The 23663-nt window shown below is 38.4% G+C and overlaps 2 protein-coding genes across 4 annotated transcripts; one reads left to right on the top strand and one right to left on the bottom strand.

The window, feature by feature from the left end:
* Window positions 1–669: 669 nt before the first annotated feature.
* Window positions 670–8865, bottom strand: ivd (isovaleryl-CoA dehydrogenase). The gene is made up of 13 exons (XM_077539722.1): window positions 8786–8865; window positions 8542–8682; window positions 7226–7315; window positions 7079–7130; window positions 6773–6942; window positions 6595–6688; window positions 5170–5300; window positions 5005–5101; window positions 4803–4896; window positions 4625–4706; window positions 4441–4545; window positions 3421–3493; window positions 670–1613 (listed from the first exon to the last, which is right to left on the bottom strand). The coding sequence occupies exons 2-13, from the start codon at window positions 8671–8673 to the stop codon at window positions 1480–1482; spliced, it is 1254 nt and encodes a 417-aa protein (XP_077395848.1). The 5' UTR covers window positions 8674–8682; window positions 8786–8865; the 3' UTR covers window positions 670–1479.
* Window positions 8866–9754: 889 nt separating this feature from the next.
* On the top strand, window positions 9755–23420 carry itpka (inositol-trisphosphate 3-kinase A). 3 transcript variants are annotated; one of them, XM_077538665.1, is made up of 8 exons: window positions 9755–9903; window positions 9984–10305; window positions 17406–17502; window positions 17580–17793; window positions 19477–19681; window positions 21235–21336; window positions 22141–22212; window positions 22306–23420. In XM_077538665.1, exons 2-8 carry the CDS (start codon window positions 10060–10062, stop codon window positions 22507–22509), a joined length of 1140 nt encoding a protein of 379 aa, XP_077394791.1. In that variant the 5' UTR covers window positions 9755–9903; window positions 9984–10059; the 3' UTR covers window positions 22510–23420. The 3 variants fall into 3 exon arrangements, with proteins under 3 accessions (XP_077394791.1, XP_077394790.1, XP_077394792.1); XM_077538666.1 differs by having other exon boundaries at window positions 9760–9903; window positions 9997–10305; XM_077538664.1 differs by having other exon boundaries at window positions 9756–10305.
* Window positions 23421–23663: the final 243 nt, after the last annotated feature.

Below are 23663 nucleotides of genomic sequence, written 5' to 3'. Positions count from 1 at the left end.
TTACATGGGCATTAATTTCATTGGTCAAAACGAAAGTTCTTACTTCTATTCATCAAACATGTACTGATTAGTAAAATAAAGATTGGCCTATACCTGCATGAGTTGGATTTCTCAGAGGACCATAACGCTTTCCACTAAAATCCCATTTCACTGAGGAAGGAAAACTTTTTCATTCAAGAGCCTTTAAACAGAGCCTAAGAGATATTTAATATTGTGGTAATTGGAGAAAGCTCCCTCAACTTAACAGGTGATGGTCATGTGACATGTCAGTTCTCCTTCCTTTCTTATATGCAACCTGTCAGTCAAAGCGGGGAAAAAGCACAAGTGTAGTTACATTATTCATGGCCGCATTCCATTTGGGGTGCAAGCTAGCTTAGCTTATTGGCTTTCAGCAGCACTTAATGGAATGGAGCCCTTGTTAATATGACTAGCCAAAAAAAAAAAAAAAAAAAAAAAAATCTAATGGGAAAATGTAGTGGAAAAAAAAATTGGGACAATATATAGTGGCTATAATGTGTGCACAAAATGCAAATTACTATTAAAATCATCCTTGGATAGTTAAATATTGTTTGCGCAACATGCTTCGTGGCCACAAATGAGCATATTGTCTACTTTAATTACACCATACAACTGCCATGTTTTAACAGTACGTAATAACTAAGACACATGTTCAAAATGTTTCTCTTTACTGCACACAAACATTGTTTATACATAATATATACACATCTACATATTTTCTAATCCAAAAGCACCGGAGAATAGACAAAACTTTTGACAGAGTTGGATGAGACTACACAAGATTAGAATAATTCTATGCCTTGAGTCCTTACTAAAACATTATTTCAACATTGTTTACAAGCAAAAGAAGTTCAACAAGTGTAGAGTTTCAGTGTGCACGGAATTGTTTCATCCACAACGTACAATCATGAGTGGTTATGACAGCAATGGACACCTGGAAGACTGGAGAAAAGTCAATATTGATCGTTCTGCTTTGATTCCAGCAGCAGGACTTGGCACCAAATGTCCTGGCGCGACACCAAAGCTCATTCTCACGGTTACTGAGACAGAAAGAATTTTATCTTATAAAATGGTAGAAGGTCGACTTGATTAATTTGACAAAATATTGCCATTAAACTATGAGAAATAGTGAACAGACTAGAAATTGGAGTGTTTACAAAAATCACTTTCATTTAACTCAAAGGTTGTGGAATTGAAATGCAGCCAAACATTAACATTGAAGAAAAGATATTTTCAAATGCTAATAGAATTTAATTGCACAAATGGCTTGGTGTAACAGAAACAGAGTAATTAAAATAGTTGATATAATAAAAAGAACATGAACAGAAATTCTCAAACATGATGTAGGTCAGCGACACTGACGAGTCAAACAAGTTAAGGCCTTGGGGGTGTGAAGAAGACGTATTTCTTGGGGACAAAATTGCACTTTCGCTCACTGAGACGAGCGTTTCTCTCCCTCTCTCACTTGAACATGGCGTTGAAGGATCGTCCGATAATAAGGCGGCGGATTTCACTCGTGCCCGCGCCGATTTCATACAGCTTTGCGTCCCGCAGGTAGCGTCCCATGGGGTAGTCGTTGATGTAGCCGTTACCGCCTGGCGGCAGAACAGTGAGGCAGTTGAAAAAATATGGCAGGGAAACAAGGGGAAGTCAACCTTAAACATTTCTTGACAATAATATGTTATATGTAACCTTGGTATTCTCAACATAACATTCCGATCAATATGACATTTGTGGAATATACGCTATGCAGCAAATCTAGCCGTTTCTATCCAGCTCAGGGGCGGCCATTTTGCCACTTGCTGCCGACTGAAGATGACATCACAGTTGCTCAGGTAACAACCAATCACAGCTCAGCTTCAGAAAACAAGCGAGCTGTGATTGGTCGTTGCCTGAGCCCTGATTAACTGTGATGTCTTCTTCAGTCGACAGCAAGTGGCAAAATGGCCGCCTTCTCACTTGTTTTCTGAAGCTGAGCTGTGATTGGTTGTTAACTGAGACCTGAGCAACTGTGATGTCATTTTCACTCGACACCAAGTGGCAAAATGGTCGCATCCTGATATGGAAGGGAAAAAAAAAAAACTGCTGAATTTTGCTGCTTAACTTATATTCCACCAATGCATTATTAATCAAAATATTATATTTAGACCAGTGGGGCTTCATAGAACATATTATTGTCAAGAATCTTTTGGGGGTGGTTGACTTTCCCTTGTGTGTAATAATAGACCTTGATGTAATATTTCTCATGCTTAACATTGGAAACAAAGCTGATTTAATCGTTGCATTTTCTGCATTGGCTTTTGTCGGTTAGTGAGCAAGTTACCTATGTAAGCAGACAAGTGGTCTTCCAATCCACACCATAAAGTAATCAACTCTTATATGGACAAAGTTTTATGAAAAACAGATGTTTACTTGTGCCTACAAACTAATTAATAACCAACCTACAACAGCCATGAAAACAATCTTTCCCTTTGCACTTTTGCACCTGACAGGGGATGTACTAATTAACTACAGTAATATAAATAAGTATTTACATGCTGCCATTTGGCAAATAATTATGCTTCATGGTTTTGATAGTGAACCAGATTTATTAATCTGTGACAAATGAGTGTGCAACATTTGAATCCATTCATTTTCTACAGCACTTATCCTTGCTAGAGCCGCGGGTGAGCTCAATAATTGAAAAACCCTACCATATTTACAACTATTTGTGTATATAATGTATACAGTATATTGCATTTCAATATCTTAGTTCAAAACTGTCCCACAGCAACTTTTGCTTTCTCTTCAGTTAGGCAACAAAGCAGTTAGGACAGAATTTATTGCACCCTCTGCTGGCTGTGCCACCCATAAACTCTTATTATGCCTCTTTTGCGTCACGACAAAAACAACAACTTTACTTTGTTGATATGAAGGTTAAATCATTTAAATTCACCATGAATTGATTAAACGATCATGTCCACCTTTGCATACACACGGTTGAAGTTGTGAACGTACATGACATGGCGTGTATGGTCGCCAGCGCTGCGCATGCTAGCTAAAAGGTCAAATGTAATCACGCACATATATATTAAAGTGAGGCGGCGGTTGTGAAGCCTTGGTATCGTCTTTTTTTTTTTTTCTTCTTAATGGCGACCTAAAATGTCAGCTGTAAAATGTCATGTTCATTCTTCTCCCAGCTCTCATTTTGTGTGAAGAAACACACCTTGCTGCCTTCTTGTTCAAGTTGCTCCGCAATCGTTGACGTTTGTGCCGCATTCATATGCACAATATGTTTAACCATAAGAACTGAGACAATTTTCTCTCTCTCTCTCTCTCTCTTTTTTTTTTTTTTTTTGTTGCTGTATTGTTTGATACTTGATTCCTTTCTTGTGAAAAAACAGAGGTCTTATGATGACTCACCCAAACATTGAATGCCGTCCAGCGCAACCTGGGTGGCATTCTCAGCACAGTACAGAATGACTCCGGCACAGTCCTGCAGTGGCAACATAAAGCAACAATTACTTTCAATTGTTAACAACTCCCAGATGGGCAGACCATGGACAAAATGAATGGAAATATTTCAACAAGAACAGAATTTCAATTTGAAATAAATTATGAACAATAAAAAAAAAAAAAAAAACCCATTACATTATTGTATTATATTATACATAACAGTATAGGGACAGAAAAAAACAAGTCAGTTTTGTTTTTGTTATTTTTACTGCAATTCGGTACAGTATGGGACTCAAATGTTTGTTGATGGCACCATAAAGGGAGACTTGATTCATTCAGCCATTTTCAGCAGTAAAAAGTTAATATTAACGTGGTAGCTTAATTATTTTTCATGTACAATTAATACCTGAAAAAAAGTATTTTTTCTATTTGTTGCCGACTGATGATGGCAACGACCAATCACAGCTCAATTTGCTGGCCAACTCCAGAAAACAGGTGAACCATGATTGGCCGTTACCGACTTCCTCAGCACAGATGATGTCATCATCAGTCGACAGCAAGAGGAAAAAGTCGTTTTTAAAGGTAATAATTGTACCTGAAAAAGTTGTCAAATTAATTCTGGACAAAATATGAACTTTTCACTGCTGAAAATTGTTCAATGGTTTCAAGTATCCCTTTAAAGGCTGGAAGAGACATACAGTTAGGATTTAAAAAAATGTCTTAAAAACCAAACAAAACATCATCATCAAATATGGCAATTTTGCTTCCGCTAACCACATAAAATGATGTGGCAGGCCGGGTCTGGCCCTCGAGCCTTGAGTTTGACACCTGTGCTGTAGACAGTAATTCAATTTGTGTGATTGGAGTTTACAGTGGTGTGCAACTCGGAATTTCATGACTTTGTGCAGCAGGGGTGCTGAATAATGTAGATGAGGAGTGTAGAAACGAAAAAAAAAAAGAAAAGAAAAAAGGAGACGAGAGGCTGACCATGGCGCTGTAGTGTCCTTTGTCACAGGCCCGGGCCACGTTGTACAAATATTGCCGAGAGGAGCTCAACCTGGTGTACATGTCAGCCATCTTGCCTTGCATCAGCTGGTTGAAAGACAATAATGAGGTTCGTTTCACCGATTCAAACAAAGCAGGTGATTTAAAAAGACACAAAAGTATAAACCTGGAAGTGTCCAATCTTCTCTCCAAAAGCTTCTCTGACATGCAAGTAGGGAACGGCAGAGTCCAAAACGGCCTGCATGATGCTAAAAAGAAGCAATCCCATTACAGGCATCCACATGTCATCTATATTTCAACACACAATGTCAAATCCATTCAGCATGAACCAATCAAGAACTGACCCGACAGGTCCAGCTGCGAGGACCAGCCTCTCCAGATCCAGACCGCTCATCATCACGTAGACTCCTTTGTTTAATGAACCCAAGACGTTTTCCTCTAAAAAAATAAAATAAAATAAATAAATAAATAAATAAAATACATGCATGATGAAGAACCAGAACTTGCTCTTTTTTTCTCCACCGTATGTGCATCTTGAAAACACACCTGGAACTTTGCAATCCTCAAAGATCAGCTCACAAGTGTTGGACCCCCTCATGCCCAATTTGTCCAGCTTTTGTGCTGTGGAGAAACCTGGCATCCCCTACAGGAAAGGGACCCGTGGACGTGTGAGGACCACCACAATGTCAGCGATCGTGTCGTCTGACCCACCTTCTCAACAATGAATGTGGTGATGCCTCTCTGATAAGCTTCCGGGTCTGTCTTGGCGTACACAATGACGACGTCGGCGTCCGGTCCGTTTGTGATCCAGAACTTGTTACCGTTCAGAACAAAGTAGTCACCTGGCGAACAATATGTTTAGAAGCCAGTCAATGAAGGGCTGAAAATTGCAAGCCCAATGTAGCTGTCAGTAACTGAGAATTTGATAAAAACAATAGTTATAAATAAACTAGATTTCAATGATAGAGGGGGAATTTCTGTGACAGACGAATTGACCTTACCATAAACCACACCCACATGACCTAGTAAACCAATCAAGACGCAAGATATCATGTCTGCGACGGCATGTGCATTTTTGCTGCGGACAAACAAAAGCAATCCAGCTCCCGGTGTTGCATTGAGTGGTTAGCCAAAGGCAAGGAAAAAAAATAAATCAATAAAAATGGTTTAACTCTGTAATCACGCCTTGTGCAAGAGTGATAACCGTTATCCTGATCGACTAACTGGCGTCCCGCTGTAGTCTTGGCTTGTGTAAGAGAGAGAGAGCAGTTATCCCAACCAACTGGAAGGAGGTTTATTCCATTCCCTAAACCCTCAAACAACTATGAAAAATGTCTGCGCTTGACCAAACTTTGTGGAAGACCACACACACGACCAGGCGAATCCCTCCAAAATGACCAGAAACTACTAGGTCTGCACTAAGGTAATGTTCTCCATTGTTGTTTTTAGCCAAAGCTAACGATAGCTCCGGGTAGCTCACCGTCCACACATTTGTTGACTTTCTATTTACTATAAATGCCAACAAAACATTGAAACTAGGTAATAAAAATTCATTCTTACCCTGCTTGACAGGAACAATGTTTAAAAACTTTGGTTTTGCTGACAATCGGTCGAAGTGAGTTAGGCGACTGTGGCAGCAGACGATGTGTATTTCCTTTCATTTTTGGGCAAAATTGCTTGATTGAAGAGAAATATCCTGAAAATACCTGACTGAGAAATCACAAGGAAGATTTGACAACTTTGCCATTTACTGTGAATGCACTGGAGGGCGCTGCTTGTCGCATTTTGTGGGCGGGGAGGGGCGTGCCACGGTAAGGTCAATTTATCTAAAAAAGCCACACCAAAAAAAAAAAAAAAAACCCCCAAAAATAAAGCCTATATGACAGCCGCCAGGCTTATATATAGCATTGGTGGAAACCCTGATTATCGGGATCTAAAAATCACCTTTAACGGGATAGCAACTTTCGTCCAGTGTAGACCTCTATTTGAGACTATTGTTATGTTATTGTGTTCATCATACTGCAAGACTGGTTACAGTTTTTACACTTACTGACAATCCTGAATGTTAAAAATTCATGCTTCCTGGATATATAATAAAGGTATTATGATGAAAACAACTTTTGTTATAGAGCTTACCTTGCTTCTTCGCCTTGAGTTTCATGGACACGACATCAGAGCCAGCGTTAGGCTCGCTCATGGCCAAGGCGCCCACATGCTCTCCTGTCAGTAACTGCGAATAAACCGCAAATCTCAGATGAACTTTAACTTTCTTTTCTTAGGCCATTCTTTAACCAGTATGAGCCTGTGTACGAACCTTTGGCATGTACTTCTCTTTCTGCTTGTCGGTGGCGTGGCGCACCATTTGATTGACGCACAGGTTGGAGTGAGCTCCGTAGCTGAGAGCGACGGCCGCCGACACGCGAGAGATTTCCTCCATAACGATAACGTGATCGAGGTAGCCCAATCCAGTGCCTCCGTATTCCACTGGAAGACACACACAGTGAAATCATTCAATAATTAAGAACACAAAAGAGTTGCCAATGAAGTTATTTTCATGGTCAGGTTTGTCTGGAAAAAAATAATAAAATATTAAAAACGAGCTGAATAAGAATGTAAGTACCTGGTGCAGTTATGCCTAGCAGACCCATGTCTCCCATGTCTTTCCAGAATTCCTGGCAACACAGCACAATTAGCTCATCGCAGTGTAAGAAGTTACGTTGTGGTCACCATGCCAGTATTAATATATTATAAAAACACTGCAACTCACCCGCATCCCTGCGAACTCATTCTTCTTGTCAATGTCATCGGCATGGGGCGCAAGTTTTTCTGCACAGAATTTACGAACACTTTGCCTGAGCTGTACCAGAAAAAGAACAAAAAAAATGACAATTTAGAATAAGTTATACATATTCACACATATTTTCTCATTTCGTGCCTTTATTTACTGAACTTGAGTATTTTATTTTTTCCAAAACTCAAAAGAAAAGTAGTTGCTTGGATCAGAATTTAAATAAAAAAATAATAATAATCTGAATTTTGACCACGCTACAAAAGAACGGATGTCTGTTTAAGATACCATACAGTATTTTCTGTTTTTAGTTACTTTATTTACTCAAAAACAGAAGACCAAGTAAGGCACTTATTTGGGGGGGAGTGTTTTGTTTGTATGATGTGAAATTAAAATCATGTGTTTTCATTTTTATCCAGAACTTAATGAAAAATGGTTGCCTGGATCAAAATAAAGCAAGACTACTGAGCAGATCCAATCTGTGCAGGTGTTAGTTTTGGAAATGGAAATTTACCGTGTGATTCCATAATTTTGTCCCTCAAAAGTGAGAGATTCCCTTATTTTTCCCTCTAAGCTTGGTCTAAAAATATACCTTACTGACATACTTTATGTTCTTTTTTTTCTTTTCTTTTTTTTAAGTTTTTCCTAAAGCCAAAAAGTTGACATTTAAAATGACTTTAGTTCTGAGTCATGTCTGTGATCTGACGGGTTTTTTTTTTCTACAAATTTAAAACAACTGAATGGAGACTGAATGAAGAACGAGACTGGTGATTCCATAGTTAACAATGTTTTGGATTATTATGCAACATTAACAGAACCACAACTCAATACAACTACAACTGATGCGTTTGACTCTCATTGCAGACTAAAAGTGCATTCTATCACAGTGAAATATTTTTAATCAGATGTTCTTGGATATTGCACACCAAGTAACTATAGTATTGTATTCTAATTTTAAATGCCTTTTTCAGAGCAGACAAGCTGTCACCCAATCAAATGCTAGTTATGAAGCCCACCCACTTCGGCGCTCACAACAAATCCATTGACACGGTGTCACCTTGCTATAAATAATATGCATGAAGATAAGCGATGAGACTGTAATTAATTAATTGTGCTAGGGTCGGCCATTCCCAAGGTCTGGAATGTTATTGTAGCTAGCTGTTACGTCATCTTGTCACGCGGGATGTCTCCAATTGCCAATAAAACTCAAAACAAGACGCGAGAAGTTACAAGTGGCTCATACCCTGCAGCAAAACTGCGGAATTTGTCATGTTAGCTTGCCCCGTGTGGCTCACCTGGATCTGCTCGTCTGTCAGTCCGTTCACCACATCGTCCACCGGGATAGCAGCCCCAGCGCATCCTCGCCTGGCCAAGGCGGGCACGAACAACTTCGAACCGAGGCGGAGGGAGCGTCTGACGACAAACATGGCGTTCCTCTAAAAAGTGCGAAAAGATCAAGAGAATTAAACGCGAGCGTCCCGGGAGAGAACTCGAGAAAAGCGTTCTAGTATGGGAACGGTTGAACACTGGAGGTCTCACTTTTTCTACAGTGTACGGCAGTACGCGGCTTCTTCTTCTACGGTGTAAAAAAAACACGTGGCTAACACTGGGCAAGTGAATTATTGCCATCTATAGGATGGCGTTGGTAAAGGTTGAAAATTGTGTTTTGTTTTTTTATCCATTCTTTCTACTGTGCTTTTTTAGAAGTAGTAGTCTTTCGTTTTTGTTTTTTTTTGTTTTTTATATTTTATAATAAAGTTTAAGATTATGAATATAATCGGGGCCTGCAGCAACATGTGGCCCAAGTCATTTTCATGAAAAATAGTCTTGTGATTTCTTGCAGAATTTTTTTTGCCCACCCCCCCAAAAAAATGGTTAATTAACATTTATTAATTTATTTGTTAGTTTATTGAACATATAAACACATAAACATAGACAAGTAGCAGAACAGAAAATTTAAAATGAAAAAGAAACATACAATCAATTAATGACAATTTACATGTATGCATGTACATATTTCTCTCATTTAAAAAAAGAATCATATTAATATAAATGTTTTTATTTTTGAAAATTAGGAATTATATATGTATTTTTATTAAAGAATGGTAATAATAATAATAATAATAATAAGAAGAAGAAGAAGAACATAAAACTTAGAATAAATCAATTTATTATGAAAATAAACTTTCTCTTAATGTATCATGTATTTTATTGTATATAATAAAATTAAAAAAAATAGTGAACTAAAACAAAATGCTGAATTATTATTTAACTGTATTATTATTATTATTGTTGTTATTATTATTATTATTTGTAGTCGTAGTAGTAAGTAGTAGTTATTGTTTTATATATAAACTTTATTATTGCATCTTCTATGTATGACCTGGGCCTGGACGATCAACCCGTTTTAAACATCAAATGGATACAAAAGTTTGCTCACTCGTACTGTAAACCGTTTTGGACTGAATGCGCAGGCGTGAACCACATGAACGCGCGTCTTGCACCAGCGCGCACCACACAACTCACAAGCGACGATGCGTGCACAGAGGCAACGAGGAAGTCGTGTGGACTGTTTGAATATTGAAAAATCTTCCACACAGGCTGGAAACTCTTGAAGGCAACACAAGCCTCGGAGGTCTTTGTCGCGCTCCGCCACGGTGCGTTCAATGTCACACAAAAGAGCGTAGGAACTCCCACGACTTCGGGCTGACTTTTTTTCTTCTTTTTTTTTGACAAGTGATTCCCCACAGAGTTGCGATGAACTCTCACAGTGGGTCGAGCGAATCGAACCGGCGACAGCATTCGGAAGTGTGATGGAGGCACCTCGAGTACCGCAGGTGACCATCACCCCGGATGGGGGCGGCTTCTCACGGGAGATGAAGCAGGAGGACTGGGGAGAAGGCGAAGCGGTGGACGGCAGCATGCGTAGAAAGCTGTCCACCTCCTCCGTCTCCTCCACCGGCTCCTCTGCGGTGGAATCAGAGGACGACCTTCTTAGCGATAGCGAGAGCAAAAGTAAAGGCATCATCACTCTCGAGCCCCTGGTGGACCCTGTAGAGGTGAGTCCATTTTTCAAAGAAGTTTATCAGGATGAAACATAACGAACAACCGACTGGTTTCTTCAATCAACACTTTTGATTTCTTAATGTGCATAGCAGCAAACATATTTAGTGTCTAGAAAAAAATTCACTTCCTTCCAAACTTAACATTTGAATTATTATTATTAGTATTTTTTTAATTTTATGTTTTCTGCCAGACTAGGTGCACATTAAATTGTTGTTAAATTTGCTCTCCATGATCGGGTTTGTTCCTAACTCCTTTGTCCCTATAAATAACACTGATTTAACCGAACTGTAACATTATCATTATAGGGTGAAAATATATACTGTACTGAAAACTAAGAAAAAAAAAAAAAAAAAAAAAAAAATATATATATATATATATATATATATATATATATATATATATATATTAAAAATGTCATTTTTTTGGTTCATTTTACAACCTGTGCATTGTACAAACAAAGTTTGATTTTAAAAGGTAATTTATACTATTGAAAAAAAAAACTGATGTTAAACTTCATACGAAAAAAGAAGACGAACAGACTATGCCCCAAAAATGTCCACAAACAAGTTTGAATGAGTCGTAAAAATGCATACATTTAGGATTTAAACTAATTAGGCAATTAAAAATCTTTGTCTGTTATATAGCAATTTTTTTTCTGTGTAGGTTTTGTCTCTAATCCCTACGAGAATCGAGGATTCCCCATCGTATCATTTTTACGGCTAGTTTTGAACTGAAATCAACGGGGGGAAAAAACCCAACATTTTTTTTAATTAAGTCCAAGGATGGAGCATTGCAAATTTAGTAGGGAGAGCGTTCCAAAGATGCTCCCACCTTTGATATGTCCAACTCTCTCATTGGGATTTTCTTGTTAGAGAATCATTCTTCACCTTTAGATTGATGTGTCTTAAATTAATTTCATTTCACGCATCAATCAACTGAAAGCAACAGTGCAAAAGAATCGAATGAGATCCTTGACCTGCTATGCTGTCATTGCCAGGATTACCCACACTACAGCGGGCTTAATTGGTGAGGCTAAAGCCAGAATAATTGTAGCACATAAACAGCAGTAAGCAAACAACATCCTCCCGAAGGATCTCTTTCAGACAATAAACAAGGGGCCAATTACACAGTGCTAAAAGTCCGCTTGCGTGCTTGATTTTCAAGTGCCATAAAATGTCAATGCGGGTACTTCAGCAGAGGCACCACGCGGGAAATAAGCCACTTCTACATTTTTGAGGTTTTAGACCTTTGTCGGTTCGGTGTTTGTGCACATTTTGTCTCGTTTGAAGTCATAATAAAGACATATTGGGCAAAGCTGGCGATACTGTTTCCCATTATAACAGATAATCGTTTGGCAATGTCATTAAGCCCAATGAAATTAACTTCTTTCTTCTTATCTCTAGTGACTTTATCAAATGTCTTTATCACCTTAATGAGCCTTGCAGTGCGCATGAACTAAAACAAGTTATGTTGACCTCGGGGCACTTTAGAATAAGACCCGATTTCTTGCAGAATTTTTTTGCCCACCCCACCCAAAAAATGGTTAATTAAAATGTATTCATTTATTTGTTCATTTATTGAAGATATAAACATAAACATAGACAAGTAGCAGAATAGAAAATTTAAAATTAAAAAGAAACATACAATCAATTAATGACAATTTACATGTATGCATCTACATATTTCTCTCATTTAAAAAAAGAATCATATTAATATAAATATTTTTATTTTTGAAAATTATGAACTATATATGTATTTTTTATTAAAGAATGGTAATAATAATAATAATAATAATAATAATAATAATAACATAAAAATTATAATAAATCATTTTATTATGAAAATAAACTGTATTAATTTATCATGTATTTTATTGTATATAATAAAATACAAAAAATAGTGAACTAAAATAAAATGCTGAATTATTTAATTGTATTATTATTATTATTATTATCAATAGTAGTAAGTAGTAGTAGTTATTGTTTTATATATAAACTTTATACCACTAGTATACATAAGATTTTCTCTAAAAAGCAGTGACAGATATTTCATTTTCTGCCCTTAAAATGGTCGCAAGTACAATACTTTGAAATAAGGCAGAGTATTGGCCCGACACCACTTACCCATCCCTCTTCTTCAGTTGCGCCCCTCCTTAGGCACACATACTGCAGGTGTCAAGGGAGTGGCCTCAAATTAAAGAGGGTGGAAGTGTGTGCATATGTTAATATTTTGTTTGTAGACGCATCTTAGTCAGACTTAATGTGCTGTCACTGAGCACAGTTTATATGAGACGTAATAGCATATTTGCCATGAAGTGTTACAGTTTGTTCCCGACTCAGAGAATTGCAAGGCAGAGTGCGTTCACAGACTCTGTAATGTTTCGTCTTCTTTATGTCAACACTGTCACCGCTAGACTTGACTTTCCCACCTATTCTCCTCGCTTCTCCATAAAAGGTCTGCACTTGTCATTTTCTCAAAACGAATGACCCGTTAAGAGTGCACATTCACACAGTACCATCATCCACCATTTCCAAAGATGATAGAAATCTCCCAACATAGGCATTTGTGTTGATCACCAGTTCCAATTCAGCGGCCTTCTCCGCCCACGCAAACTCACATTTGCGAAGGCTAGCATAGCATTGTGCAATAATGCTCTTTTCATTTTTTCCTTTTCGCAAATACAGCTTTGACATTTAACAAGGCACCCCTACAGGAAGTCAATATCACTTACACATCACTATTAAGCTGCAGTATTTCACAAGTGAAACGCTCAGAAGAGACTCATCATTTCTACTGCTTACATGCTAATGAGTTTGTATCACCCCCTCAAAAGGTGTCAGCACACTTGGATGTGGCAGGTATTAGCCATGTCTGTCTGTCTAGCGCCTGCCTGTTCACTTTTCTCCTTGAAAGTGAGTGCCTCTGCAGCCTGTGCTCGCAGCATTGCCATGGGCAACCGCTTGGATCAGCTTTGCTTTGTCAGCCTTGGTGTCCCACACGCCAGGAATCTCTGGCCAAACACAAAGAGGGCTGCAGTGCTGACGGGGGTAAAAACATACCAAACACACCTTATATAACAACAAATCAGAGAAATGCACGGCTTTAAAGGAATTCAAGTTATCGCATGGAGGATATCTTTTGGCCTTTGTCATCAAATTCATTCGTGTAAGTTGGTGAAAGCAAACCAACATGTTGAATTACAATTAAATGAATAAATAGAAATGAGTTTTGAGGGCTCTACTTAGTGGAGATGCAGTTACACAGAAATCCATGCTTATAAATGACCACATCTTTTGACTTTTCTCATTAAATTCACTGCGCAAAAATGGCAAAATAGCACAAAACTGCGAAACAGCAAACCAACATTAAGTGCAATAAGTCATTTTGTGCCTTTTCCCCCCCACAAAAATTAACTTACAAAATTTTTTAGCATTATTGAAATACTATGTTTGAACTGCATGTCATTCCTAAGACACATTTTTTTTTAAGGCAGGGTGAAGTGATATTGAATGGTGATATTACAACTCAAAACTACAGCCAACCCCTGCAAACAGTGACTAGCCCACTTAAAAAAAAAAAAAAAAAAAAAAAATCTCTTTTAAAATGTATTATATGTGATTTAAAATTCTTACTAAAAAGATAATAACGAAAAGACAAGCTTTCTAAGTAAAACATTTTTTTTAAAGTATGTATTTATTTATTTTACAAAAAATCAAGGAACCACTATTAATCAAAAGTACGCTTGCCCTGTAATTGGCCGGCAACCATTAGTGTTATGTTCTGAGGTTGGATCCCAAAAGTGCAGACACAAATAAGATTTTAACTCTTTATTCGCATAACATCGAGAGGCGTAGAACAAACTTGACTAGACGACAAACAATGAGAATGCATCAGGAATCACGAGACGCCAAGTCTCCTTGGGCTGCGAAGATGCACGGAGAAACCGTGGTAATAATCCGACAAACACACACTTCTCGGTTTGGCTTAAATAGACAGTCAATTGATCGGATTGGCTGTGCCTAGACATGTGGGTAACAGGACTGACATGGAATTATCTGATTGGCTGTTGACCGAGTAAAGGGATTAAAGATTCTTGACCACACATAGCTCCTGACATCACATAGCGGTTTTCCAGTTGAAACCAGATGATGGTTACATCAGTTCAAAACCGACACTTGACCTCACAGTTATGACCCAAACATAACCCTTGCATGACCCAGTCATGACAAGTAGAGGGTGTACCCCTCTTTCCCAAATTTTTCTGGGAAAGACACTAAAGAGGACAAACACGATAGAAAATGAATGGATGAAAGTACTGGATTTTCTCTACCCAACCTTTGAACTCCTTTACATCAACTCAACAATACCGACCGAAGCGTCACCATTTTTGACCAATATTATTTATGCAATGTACATGTAATATAATCATGTAATCCATACCCTCCATCCATTATCTGAATCGCTTATCCGTGCACAAGAAAAAAAAAAAATCTGTCACTGACAGACCAATAATTATAAAGCCATTATGTTGGTGTAGTAAAATATTGCAATCATATAAATAAAATAATATTAATGAAGAAATACACTAATATTCAGGAAGTACATTCGGCTACAGGAACGGAATAATTATTTGAGAAGTAATTAGTGAAACGCGAAAGTCTATGTTTCATTTCCTGTTTACATCACTTCATAATGAAGAACATGACATCCCCAGCGCGTCAGTGGAAGAGGACAACATGTCAAAGTTGCACACCGACGCATGGGAATAACCTTATCTACTACCGCCGTGTGTTTGTCATCTTTTCAAGAAGTAAGATAACGTCACTTTAAATGTCTAAATCATTTCAACTCGAAGCGCTTTTATGGCAGGGAAATAAAACAGGCAGTTCCCTGAAAGTGTGAAAGCACAGTTGAATGTCTGTGAAATATGCAAGCTGTCACTTTGTTTTCTTTGTGCGTGTGTCTTGTTTGCATATTCACACGTGTTACAAGAAAGACACGGAAGAGAAAGCGGCGGTGAAGGAGGGAGTCCCCCAAACAAGCATGTAAAATAAACATTTCTGACAAGAAAAGCAGTAACTCAGCGCTGTCGTGTTCTTTTGGTTTTTTTAACTTCACTACAACAAAATATGCCCTCCAAATCTTCAACAATCTACAATTCTGTCTTTAGAAAGAAAATAATGCTTACGTTTTGTTGCAGTTACAGTAGTCTTCTGTGAACTACGACCACAATAATACACATGTTGCTCATTCAGTAACTCTTTGACAGTCAAAACAGCAATTGAGCATTTTTATACATCTCCTACAGTAGTCATAACATAATAGTTTGCAGACAAGGAGGAAACCCACATTACATCTCTGGGTTCATGTGCTGTAATAGTTTGATTTAGTACTGACACTGAGTAATGTGCTTATGAAATTGTTTAAAAAATAATAATAAAATAAAATAACTTACTGTGCTGTTTTTGGGTGTGTTCATACTTGATGGTTTGATTAAGGAAATTATGTGATAACTTTGTGTACTGGAAGTAAACACTTTGTGGACCAAGGTGATCAAATAAAAGTAAAAATTGTTGGTAAAAGGTAGAAAAGCTGGTTAAAAATAAACACTATCTTCCAAAATTATTGCAATTTAGAACTATTCATCCATTCATTTTCTGCTCCTGATACAATACATGTGAAATGTTTTCTTCTTCTTCTTCAGTACACATTTAATGGTTGTTTTGTCTATGGACAATTCTTAATGTAAATCTGATTGATTTTTGTTTGACTTCTGTGCTTTGAATAATCAATATAACTTCTAACCAAACACAGCTGTGAATGAACAACAAGTGGAGTTGAAGCCATTACATACACTACTGAGACAAAGTACTTCACCACAACAACACTCAGCATCCTGTGAATAATTCATATGTTACTTTTTCTGGGTTCACATCACCATACATCCTTCTTGTTTTGCCTTTGCGGCCAATTTATATGACGCTACTGTGTCCTGTTTTTCTGTAAAGCGCTTTGTGGCAGCTAAGGCTGTTTCAAAGTGCTATATAAATAAAGATGACTTGACTTGAAGTTCATATTAAATGTCTTTGTATGGAACTGATTACTTACTATAAAGTGTAAAGAGGTCTTTGTGCACAAATGTGAGAAATGTCTTTATCTGGAAATTATCAAAAGGTCAAAGGTCAGAGGTCAAAGGAATATAGATAATCATGGAGGAATACTTGTATGACCCTTTATTTAAGCCTTCACGCTTTTTCAGTTTGTCCATCTTTTTTTCTTTTTTTTTTCTAAGAGCTCAGAATTGTTCATTCGGTAGTCTTACCGATTCAACGTCTTATCATCATTGTTTTTTTGTTTTTGTGTATGTGTGCGTGCGTTTGCGTGAGTTTGCGTGCGTGCGTAAATATGTATAAATTTATACTCATTAATTCACCTAAAACCTTAAAAATCCCATTACCCTTCACCTTAACCACGTACTTCAGAGTCTCGCCAGAGTCGTGAGATTCAAATGGTCAGGAGACCAGAGAAAAGGTCAGAAGAAATAAAGAGAAAAGAAAGATAAATCAAAGTGAAATCCAGCACCGACCAAACACTTCCTGCCTTCCCCATGGTTACAAAATCTAAGTCTTACGCCAACCCCGGAAGCCTCTAAATTCCAACAAATTAACGAGATCTCAAGAGACCAGAGGAAAAACTAAAGAGAGGAAGGAGGGAAGGATCGATGAGGCAGAGTGAGATCCATAGAAGCCAGCACATTCAATCCATCAAAGTGAAATCCAGCACCAACCAAACTCCTCCTGCGTGGTTACAAAACCAGAGTTTTATGCCAACCCCAGAAACCTCAAACTTCCAATAAATTGAGATCTCAAGTGACCAGAGGAAAAACTAAAGAGAGGAAGGAGGGAAGGATAGATAAAGCAAAGTGAGATCCACAGACAGACAGTTTGTCCATCTTATAGATGGAGAAAATAACAAAAATCATAAAACATTGCTCTTCAGTTTCTTCTCCAATGTTCTTTTCTGCCCCCCCCCCAAAAAAAATAATCAACCTATCTTCTTTTAAGTCTAACCTGATTATGCATGTGTTCATCAGAACAAGCCATGGTGGAAGTTGAAGACCATCGTCCAATGGCCCTTCAGCGCTGCCCACAAAAGAAAGCTAAACTGGGTGCAGCTCTCCGGTCATAAAGGTAACGTCGGCCCACCCGATTCTCTCCATTAATTCGTAATCATAAAACTAGGCTAAAGGCTGAACATGTTATCTCAGGCAACTTCAAAGCAGCGGACGAGGGCAGCATTCTGAAGAAATTTTCTGACAATGAGGTGCAGTGCTTTGAGAGGCTGAGAGGTGACTCGCTGCTGCCGTTCGTGCCCGTTTACCACGGCGTGGTGGAGAAAGACGGAGAGTCTTTCATACACATGGCTGACCTGCTGGCAGATTTTGACCTTCCAAATGTCATGGACTGCAAGATGGGAGTGAGGTAGGCCTAAGCAGGCTTAGCTTCGAATTGTGTTGGGAATTAATTATATCTATAGGGACACCTCTTTCACTTATTTTCTCATTTAACCTAAAAAAATTATTTTCAATAATTGTTGTATGTGCCTAATGTAGTCTAAACACTGCATTCTGATTAATATCTCGTTTGTGGAATAAGAGTAAAGCAGCAAAATCCACCCATTTGTATCCATCTCAGGAGGCGGCCATTTTGTCACTTGCTGTCGATTGAGAATGACATCACAGTTGCTCACTGCTCAGGCAATGACCAATCAAGGCTCACCCGTTATTTTGAAGCTGAGCCGTGATTGGTCGTTACTTGAGTAAAATGGCCGCACCCTGAGATGGGGGGGAAAAAAAAAAAGTATGGATTTTACTGCTTAAATTCATGTTCCACAAAAGCAATATTAATCAGAATTCTGTGTTTAGACAAGTGAGGGCTATATAGGAAACACTAAACAAACAACTGTTGACATTTTCCGTAACATGCATGTTTTTGAAACGTGTACGGAGTACCTGGAGAAAACACGAAAACTGTGAAGCAGGCGTGTTCACTATACCTTGAAAATTATTAAAATGGAAGTCATCCTTAAATATTTCTTGACAATAACGTTATATGTGACCTCACTAGTCTAAACATGACATCCTGATTAATATTACATTTTTAGAATATGAGTTATCAAGCAAAATCCAGCCGTTTCTTAGAGGGCGGCCATTTTGCCACTTGCTGTCGACTCAAGATGACATTATTGCTCAGGGCTCAGACAACAACCAATCAGAGCTCACCTGTTTTCTGAAGCTGCGGTGTGATTGGCTGTTACCTGAGACCTGAACAACAATGATGTCATCTTCAGTTGACAGCAAGTGGCAAAATGGCCGTCGCCGGAGATGGATTAAAAACGGCTGGATTTTGCTGCTTAATTTATATTCCACTAATGCAATATTAACCAGAATATCGTATTTAAACTAGTGGGGCTGCATAGAACATATTATTTTTTTAATAAAGTTTTTTGGGGTTGACTTCGCTTTAAGTTGTCTACTTAAGCTTAGATTGCTGCTTTAAATGAGATGTGGAGATTGGAAATAGTATTTACTGCTTCAAATCGAGTGCTCTAAAAGGCAACACCTGCTCTTAGTGCACACTTTATGCTTGGCTTCCTGCCACAGCGCCCTGTGCATATACTCACTCACATATGCACAAACAAGTTGGTTACTTCCCTTTTGCTACGGAAAATGCTTCATAAACTAAACTTCCCGTCCACGACACTCGCTGCATGATGGCACGTTTGCATCACATTCACACACTCGGGGTGTCCCTGGAGACTCCCCTTTGTTTGTTAACCGCACACTTTCAAAACCGCTTACTTGCACGAACTCTCTGTTGAGCAGTGCACGCTAGAGTTTCCTCTAAGCTTCCCTCTGCAGAAGAGAGGAAGTGCGGCTCAAAAACTGAAACTGAAAAGTCACATGTGCTTGTTTACAGCGACAGTATCTGGTGTGAAAACTGTCAAACTGCTCGTGTAACAAAGCATTACTAATTTTGCAAATAACGCAGGGAGTGAAAATAATTCACACCCTGAATGTAAATAGCCTCTGCCATTTTGGGCGGTTGCCTTTTTTTTTTTTTGCAAATGCCGAAGGTGTGTAAACATACTCCTCCTGCTTGTAGAACCTACTTGGAGGAAGAACTGGTTCGAGCGCGGGTGCGGCCCAAGCCGAGGGAGGACTTGTATAAGAAGATGGTGGAGGTGGACAGCGAAGGCCCGACAGCCCAGGAACACTCCCAATGTGGCGTCACCAAACCTCGCTACATGCAGTGGAGGGAAAGCCTGAGCTCCAGCAGCACCATGGGCTTCAGGATAGACGGCATCAAGGTACACATGGAGGAGAAAGAGAAAAAATAAAAATAAAAAAAATACACATGGAGGGAGGGCCACGATATACAAACTCGGACGTGATAGATAACGTTGACTTTAGCACTAGGAATACTCACACTATATTTAAGTAGAGGTATGGATACTTGTTTAAAAAAAAAAAAAAACACTCCAGGAAGTAATTGGAGTACTGATTTAACTTCTGTGCTGAATTAAAAGTAACAAAGCAAAGGCTGAAATATATTTAAGTACATTATAAAAGAAAAATGAATACAGTGTTTCTTTGCTGTCCTGCTGTATGTACCCCCCTTTTTTTTAAACACAAAATTGTTTTCATCATTTATAAATTTAAATAGTGCTTATCTGAGAAGAAGAAGAAAAAAAAATTACACTTACGTGTCACAATTTGTTGTCCTACCTCGCTAGCATTAGCTCAATGTGCTCTTTGCACAAATCCACTACTTCCTGAACTCAACACCAGTCCTTCATTTCCTGTCTTTCAGGAGTGGACAAGCTGATTAATCCAGGTGTGCCTGATCTCAGTAACTACAACAACATTGGCCAGACACACCTGGATTAATCAGTTTGTCCACTCATGAAAGACAGGAAACAAAAATGTGGTATTCAGTTCAGGAAGTAGTCGAGCTGTGCATCAAAAATGTTTCCTTATCTTAGCCTGTTTCCTCATGTCTCCCAATTCCAACACAGGTGAGGATCGTTATCAGGCTTCTCTAGAGCTTGTTGATGAGCTGTCATTGGAATCACCTGCGTTGGGAATAGGGAGACACAAACAGGGTGCAAATCTTGCCCCGAGGGCCAGGGTTGACAAACACTGGCTTAGCTAATGTTGTCAACTGAGTACAGTAGAACCTCGATTAACAAAACAATATTCGGTTTACAAACAAAAATACCGGTGGAAAAATGACTTCAGTTCTAATATTATTTTCAGCTTACTAACAATCTTAATGGCTGCGGAAGACTCTGTTTTTGTGTACATATTATTGGCTCCGTGCACGAGAAATTGCAGGTAACTTGGTTTATTTGCTCCAAATTAATCCTCAGTATGGCTCCAAATAAAGTGAAAACTGCCAGCTGTAGCGCTATTATAAGACGTAGTCACCTTGAACACAACAGACACAAAGAAGAAAAGATGAGGATGGGAAGAAAAAAAGCACAGCTTTGCGGTCCAATTATACCATGCTTGCATTTCAACATGCCAACTTTCACTGCTCAAACTCTTTTTGCTTTACATTCATCATGGATACCACTAGTCCAAAATGGCTGCCTCATCCCACAATGCAATGCGTTCCCCTAAGCATATTGTGATGAATGCGAAAAATACAGTACACCATGTCATGTCCTTATAACAAAATGTGTTTTTACTTTTCAACAGAGGTGCCTTAAGTGTACTTGTCCAGGTCAAGAATCTATTTGCAAGCTCATTGTGTCATACCTCATAATAAACATAACATCAAAATAAACAAATGTTTGTCTGCCACGCACAACATTATTCTCTTCACCCTCGTCTTATTGTGTATTTTGCTCACGTTCAGAAATGTGACGGCACCTGTCGGACCGACTTCAAGAAAACCAGGTCGGAGCAGGATGTCATCGAGACGTTCAAGGACTTTGTCAGCGGCAACGTCAACATCATAGTATGTGAAAGCCGCACAAGCGCAAATGATAACATCGGAATGTTGCGTGCAAGGAAAACATGCAAGGCAAACCGGGAAGGTTTTATGCTTGCTGGATAGTGGACACTTGAAAAATAACAGAATAGACTTGAGGAATTTTATCGACATTGCTGTGTCAATAGCATTTGCTTGCTAGTAGGGGTGTGAATTGCTTAGTACCTGACGATTCGATTCGTATCACGATTCACAGGTCACGATTCGATTCGATACCGATTAATCCCAATACGAATGGTCACGATTCGATACCGATTAATCCCGATACGAATTTATAAGTCGATTGTTGCGATTTTTTTTCATTCATATTTAGAAAATACAAATCAGTAAGCTTGTAGAGTGTAAGATTTATATGAAAATGTATTATTTATTTATCTGAAATTTCAGTCTTATAGAGGTTGTAATCTGTTTCATGTTTGAACAGCATTAAAATAAAAATATTAAGGCTTAATGTGCCGTTCATATAACATTCTTCCATGCTCAAGGTGTGAATCCTAAAAAAAAAAAAAAAAAAAAAAAAAAAAAAAAAAAAAATTCTGCCGATTATTGAATCGATTCGAGAATCGCGCGATGTAGTATCGCGATATATCGCCGAATCGATTTTTTTTTTTAACACCCCTACTTGCTAGTATTAATTCGTTTGTGCAGGGCAGTTTCCTGCATGTTTCCTTGTTTGACGGTTCTCTGATACCCTCTGTGGTACTATAACAAACCACAGTTTTGCTCACGCTAAGTTAAATGAATGAAATGTATTATTTCTTATCAACACAGAAGTCCTACTTAAGGAGACTGATGGAGATCCAACAGGCGCTGAAAACATCGGAGTTCTTCAACCAGCATGAGGTGATGATTCATTTCGATGTATTCATTTTTGTTCAATCTGTTTATTATTGCGCTGTGGAGCTGCACTGAGAAGGTGTCGTTGCCCTGCTTCAGGTCATCGGCAGTTCTCTGCTTTTCATCCACGACCACACGGGCAACGCTCAGGTGTGGATTATTGACTTTGGCAAGACCACCCCGTTGCCGGAGGGCCACGTGCTGAAGCACGACGTTCCCTGGCGAGAAGGCAACCGAGAGGACGGGTACCTTTTGGGCCTGCAAAACCTCATCCGCACCCTGGAGGCCGTGAGCGGCGAATGAGCCCGGCTTGGATTGTGGACATGCAAGTGGGGGAAAGGTCAACAGACTTTGAATGAGCAATGAAAATGGAATAAGAGGTTTCTATGTGGAGGGAAGCTAGCGTGCGTACTGTGTGGACAAAAATAACATCTAGTGACAAAATACGGTGTTGGGAATAGATAAATATTCAAAAGGGCTTGGTAAGAAGAAAAAATGAAAATTTACTTTAGGTGAGAACTAGTCACTGAGCAAACAAACTGACAGTTTCAGTTAAGCCTTCATAACATGAAAAATGACATTTGCTATACGTTTGAAAATGGAACGGAATCATCTATTAATATGTCTGATGTAATATTAACTTTACATTACATCACCTCAACACTTTGTTTTTGCATAGCAGTAAAGTCTTGGCTAAAAGTGAACTCATCTTTTGCAGCCTTAGCATTTTTAGTGAATATTTTTACACAGTTTTATTATCTACTTAAACTTTTATTGGAAAGCACAGTAAGTTCAACATCTTTTTGAGGACTCTAGAAACAGAATTCTAATTCATTAAAAAAAAATGTATAAGCAACCTGAATCACACATGCAAATTGAAGCCTTGCTTATATTATCAGATGATGTTACTTTTTAATTGGAGTAGTTTTAGTCCCATGTGAAACACTTGCTCATCTGCAGCAGACTTTTATTATTATTATTATTATTATTACTGAGTATTATTTTGGCACATGTTTAAATGGGATGTTTAGAGGTTACTCGAGGTTTACCACCTTTGCCACTAGTTAGCGCAACATCACTGTAAATGTGCTTTCAGCTGGGTTTTTGTGTGTGTGTGTGTGTGTGTGTGTTATGGGTTTTTGAATCGGTATCAAATGTTTTGAGATTTAAGAATTCTAACTGTCAAAACAATTAATATAGATTTCCCAAAAGTTCTCCGATAGGGTGAATGTTTTATTTTTCATATCATCTTCAACACTGTCATAATTCAACAAATAGAGATACTATTAATGAACACATTGATTTATGCATATTACGTAAAATAGCTCAGACAAATGTATGTGGAACTACAGTCGCTACAGAGTAAAATGCTGTTGATTTGTACCTTTTAACAGTATTGTGGCATCCTGATAGGTTCCTTCCATTTATTTTCTGCTCCTGGGGGAGAAAAACAAATG

The sequence above is a fragment of the Festucalex cinctus genome, chromosome 12 (assembly GCF_051991245.1).
Source record: "Festucalex cinctus isolate MCC-2025b chromosome 12, RoL_Fcin_1.0, whole genome shotgun sequence".
Classification (NCBI taxonomy): Eukaryota; Metazoa; Chordata; class Actinopteri; order Syngnathiformes; family Syngnathidae; genus Festucalex; species Festucalex cinctus.
Note: the sequence above shows the minus strand (reverse complement) of the source record. Positions and strands in the feature narration are given on the sequence as shown.

What these genes read in the sequence shown, in the direction of transcription:
- ivd (XM_077539722.1), bottom strand. Translation starts at nt 8,673, where the DNA reads ATGTTTGTCGTCAGACGCTCCCTCCGCCTCGGTTCGAAGTTGTTCGTG. An exon ending in CCACATTCATTGTTGAGAAG is followed by an intron (nt 5,102 to 5,169) that starts GTGGGTCAGACG and finishes CCTTTCCTGTAG; the next exon opens with GGGATGCCAGGTTTCTCCAC. An exon ending in AAGGACACTACAGCGCCATG is followed by an intron (nt 3,494 to 4,440) that starts GTCAGCCTCTCG and finishes TTGCCACTGCAG; the next exon opens with GACTGTGCCGGAGTCATTCT.
- itpka (XM_077538665.1), top strand. Translation starts at nt 10,060, where the DNA reads ATGGAGGCACCTCGAGTACCGCAGGTGACCATCACCCCGGATGGGGGC. An exon ending in TCAGGATAGACGGCATCAAG is followed by an intron (nt 19,682 to 21,234) that starts GTACACATGGAG and finishes GCTCACGTTCAG; the next exon opens with AAATGTGACGGCACCTGTCG. An exon ending in GCGGCAACGTCAACATCATA is followed by an intron (nt 21,337 to 22,140) that starts GTATGTGAAAGC and finishes TTATCAACACAG; the next exon opens with AAGTCCTACTTAAGGAGACT.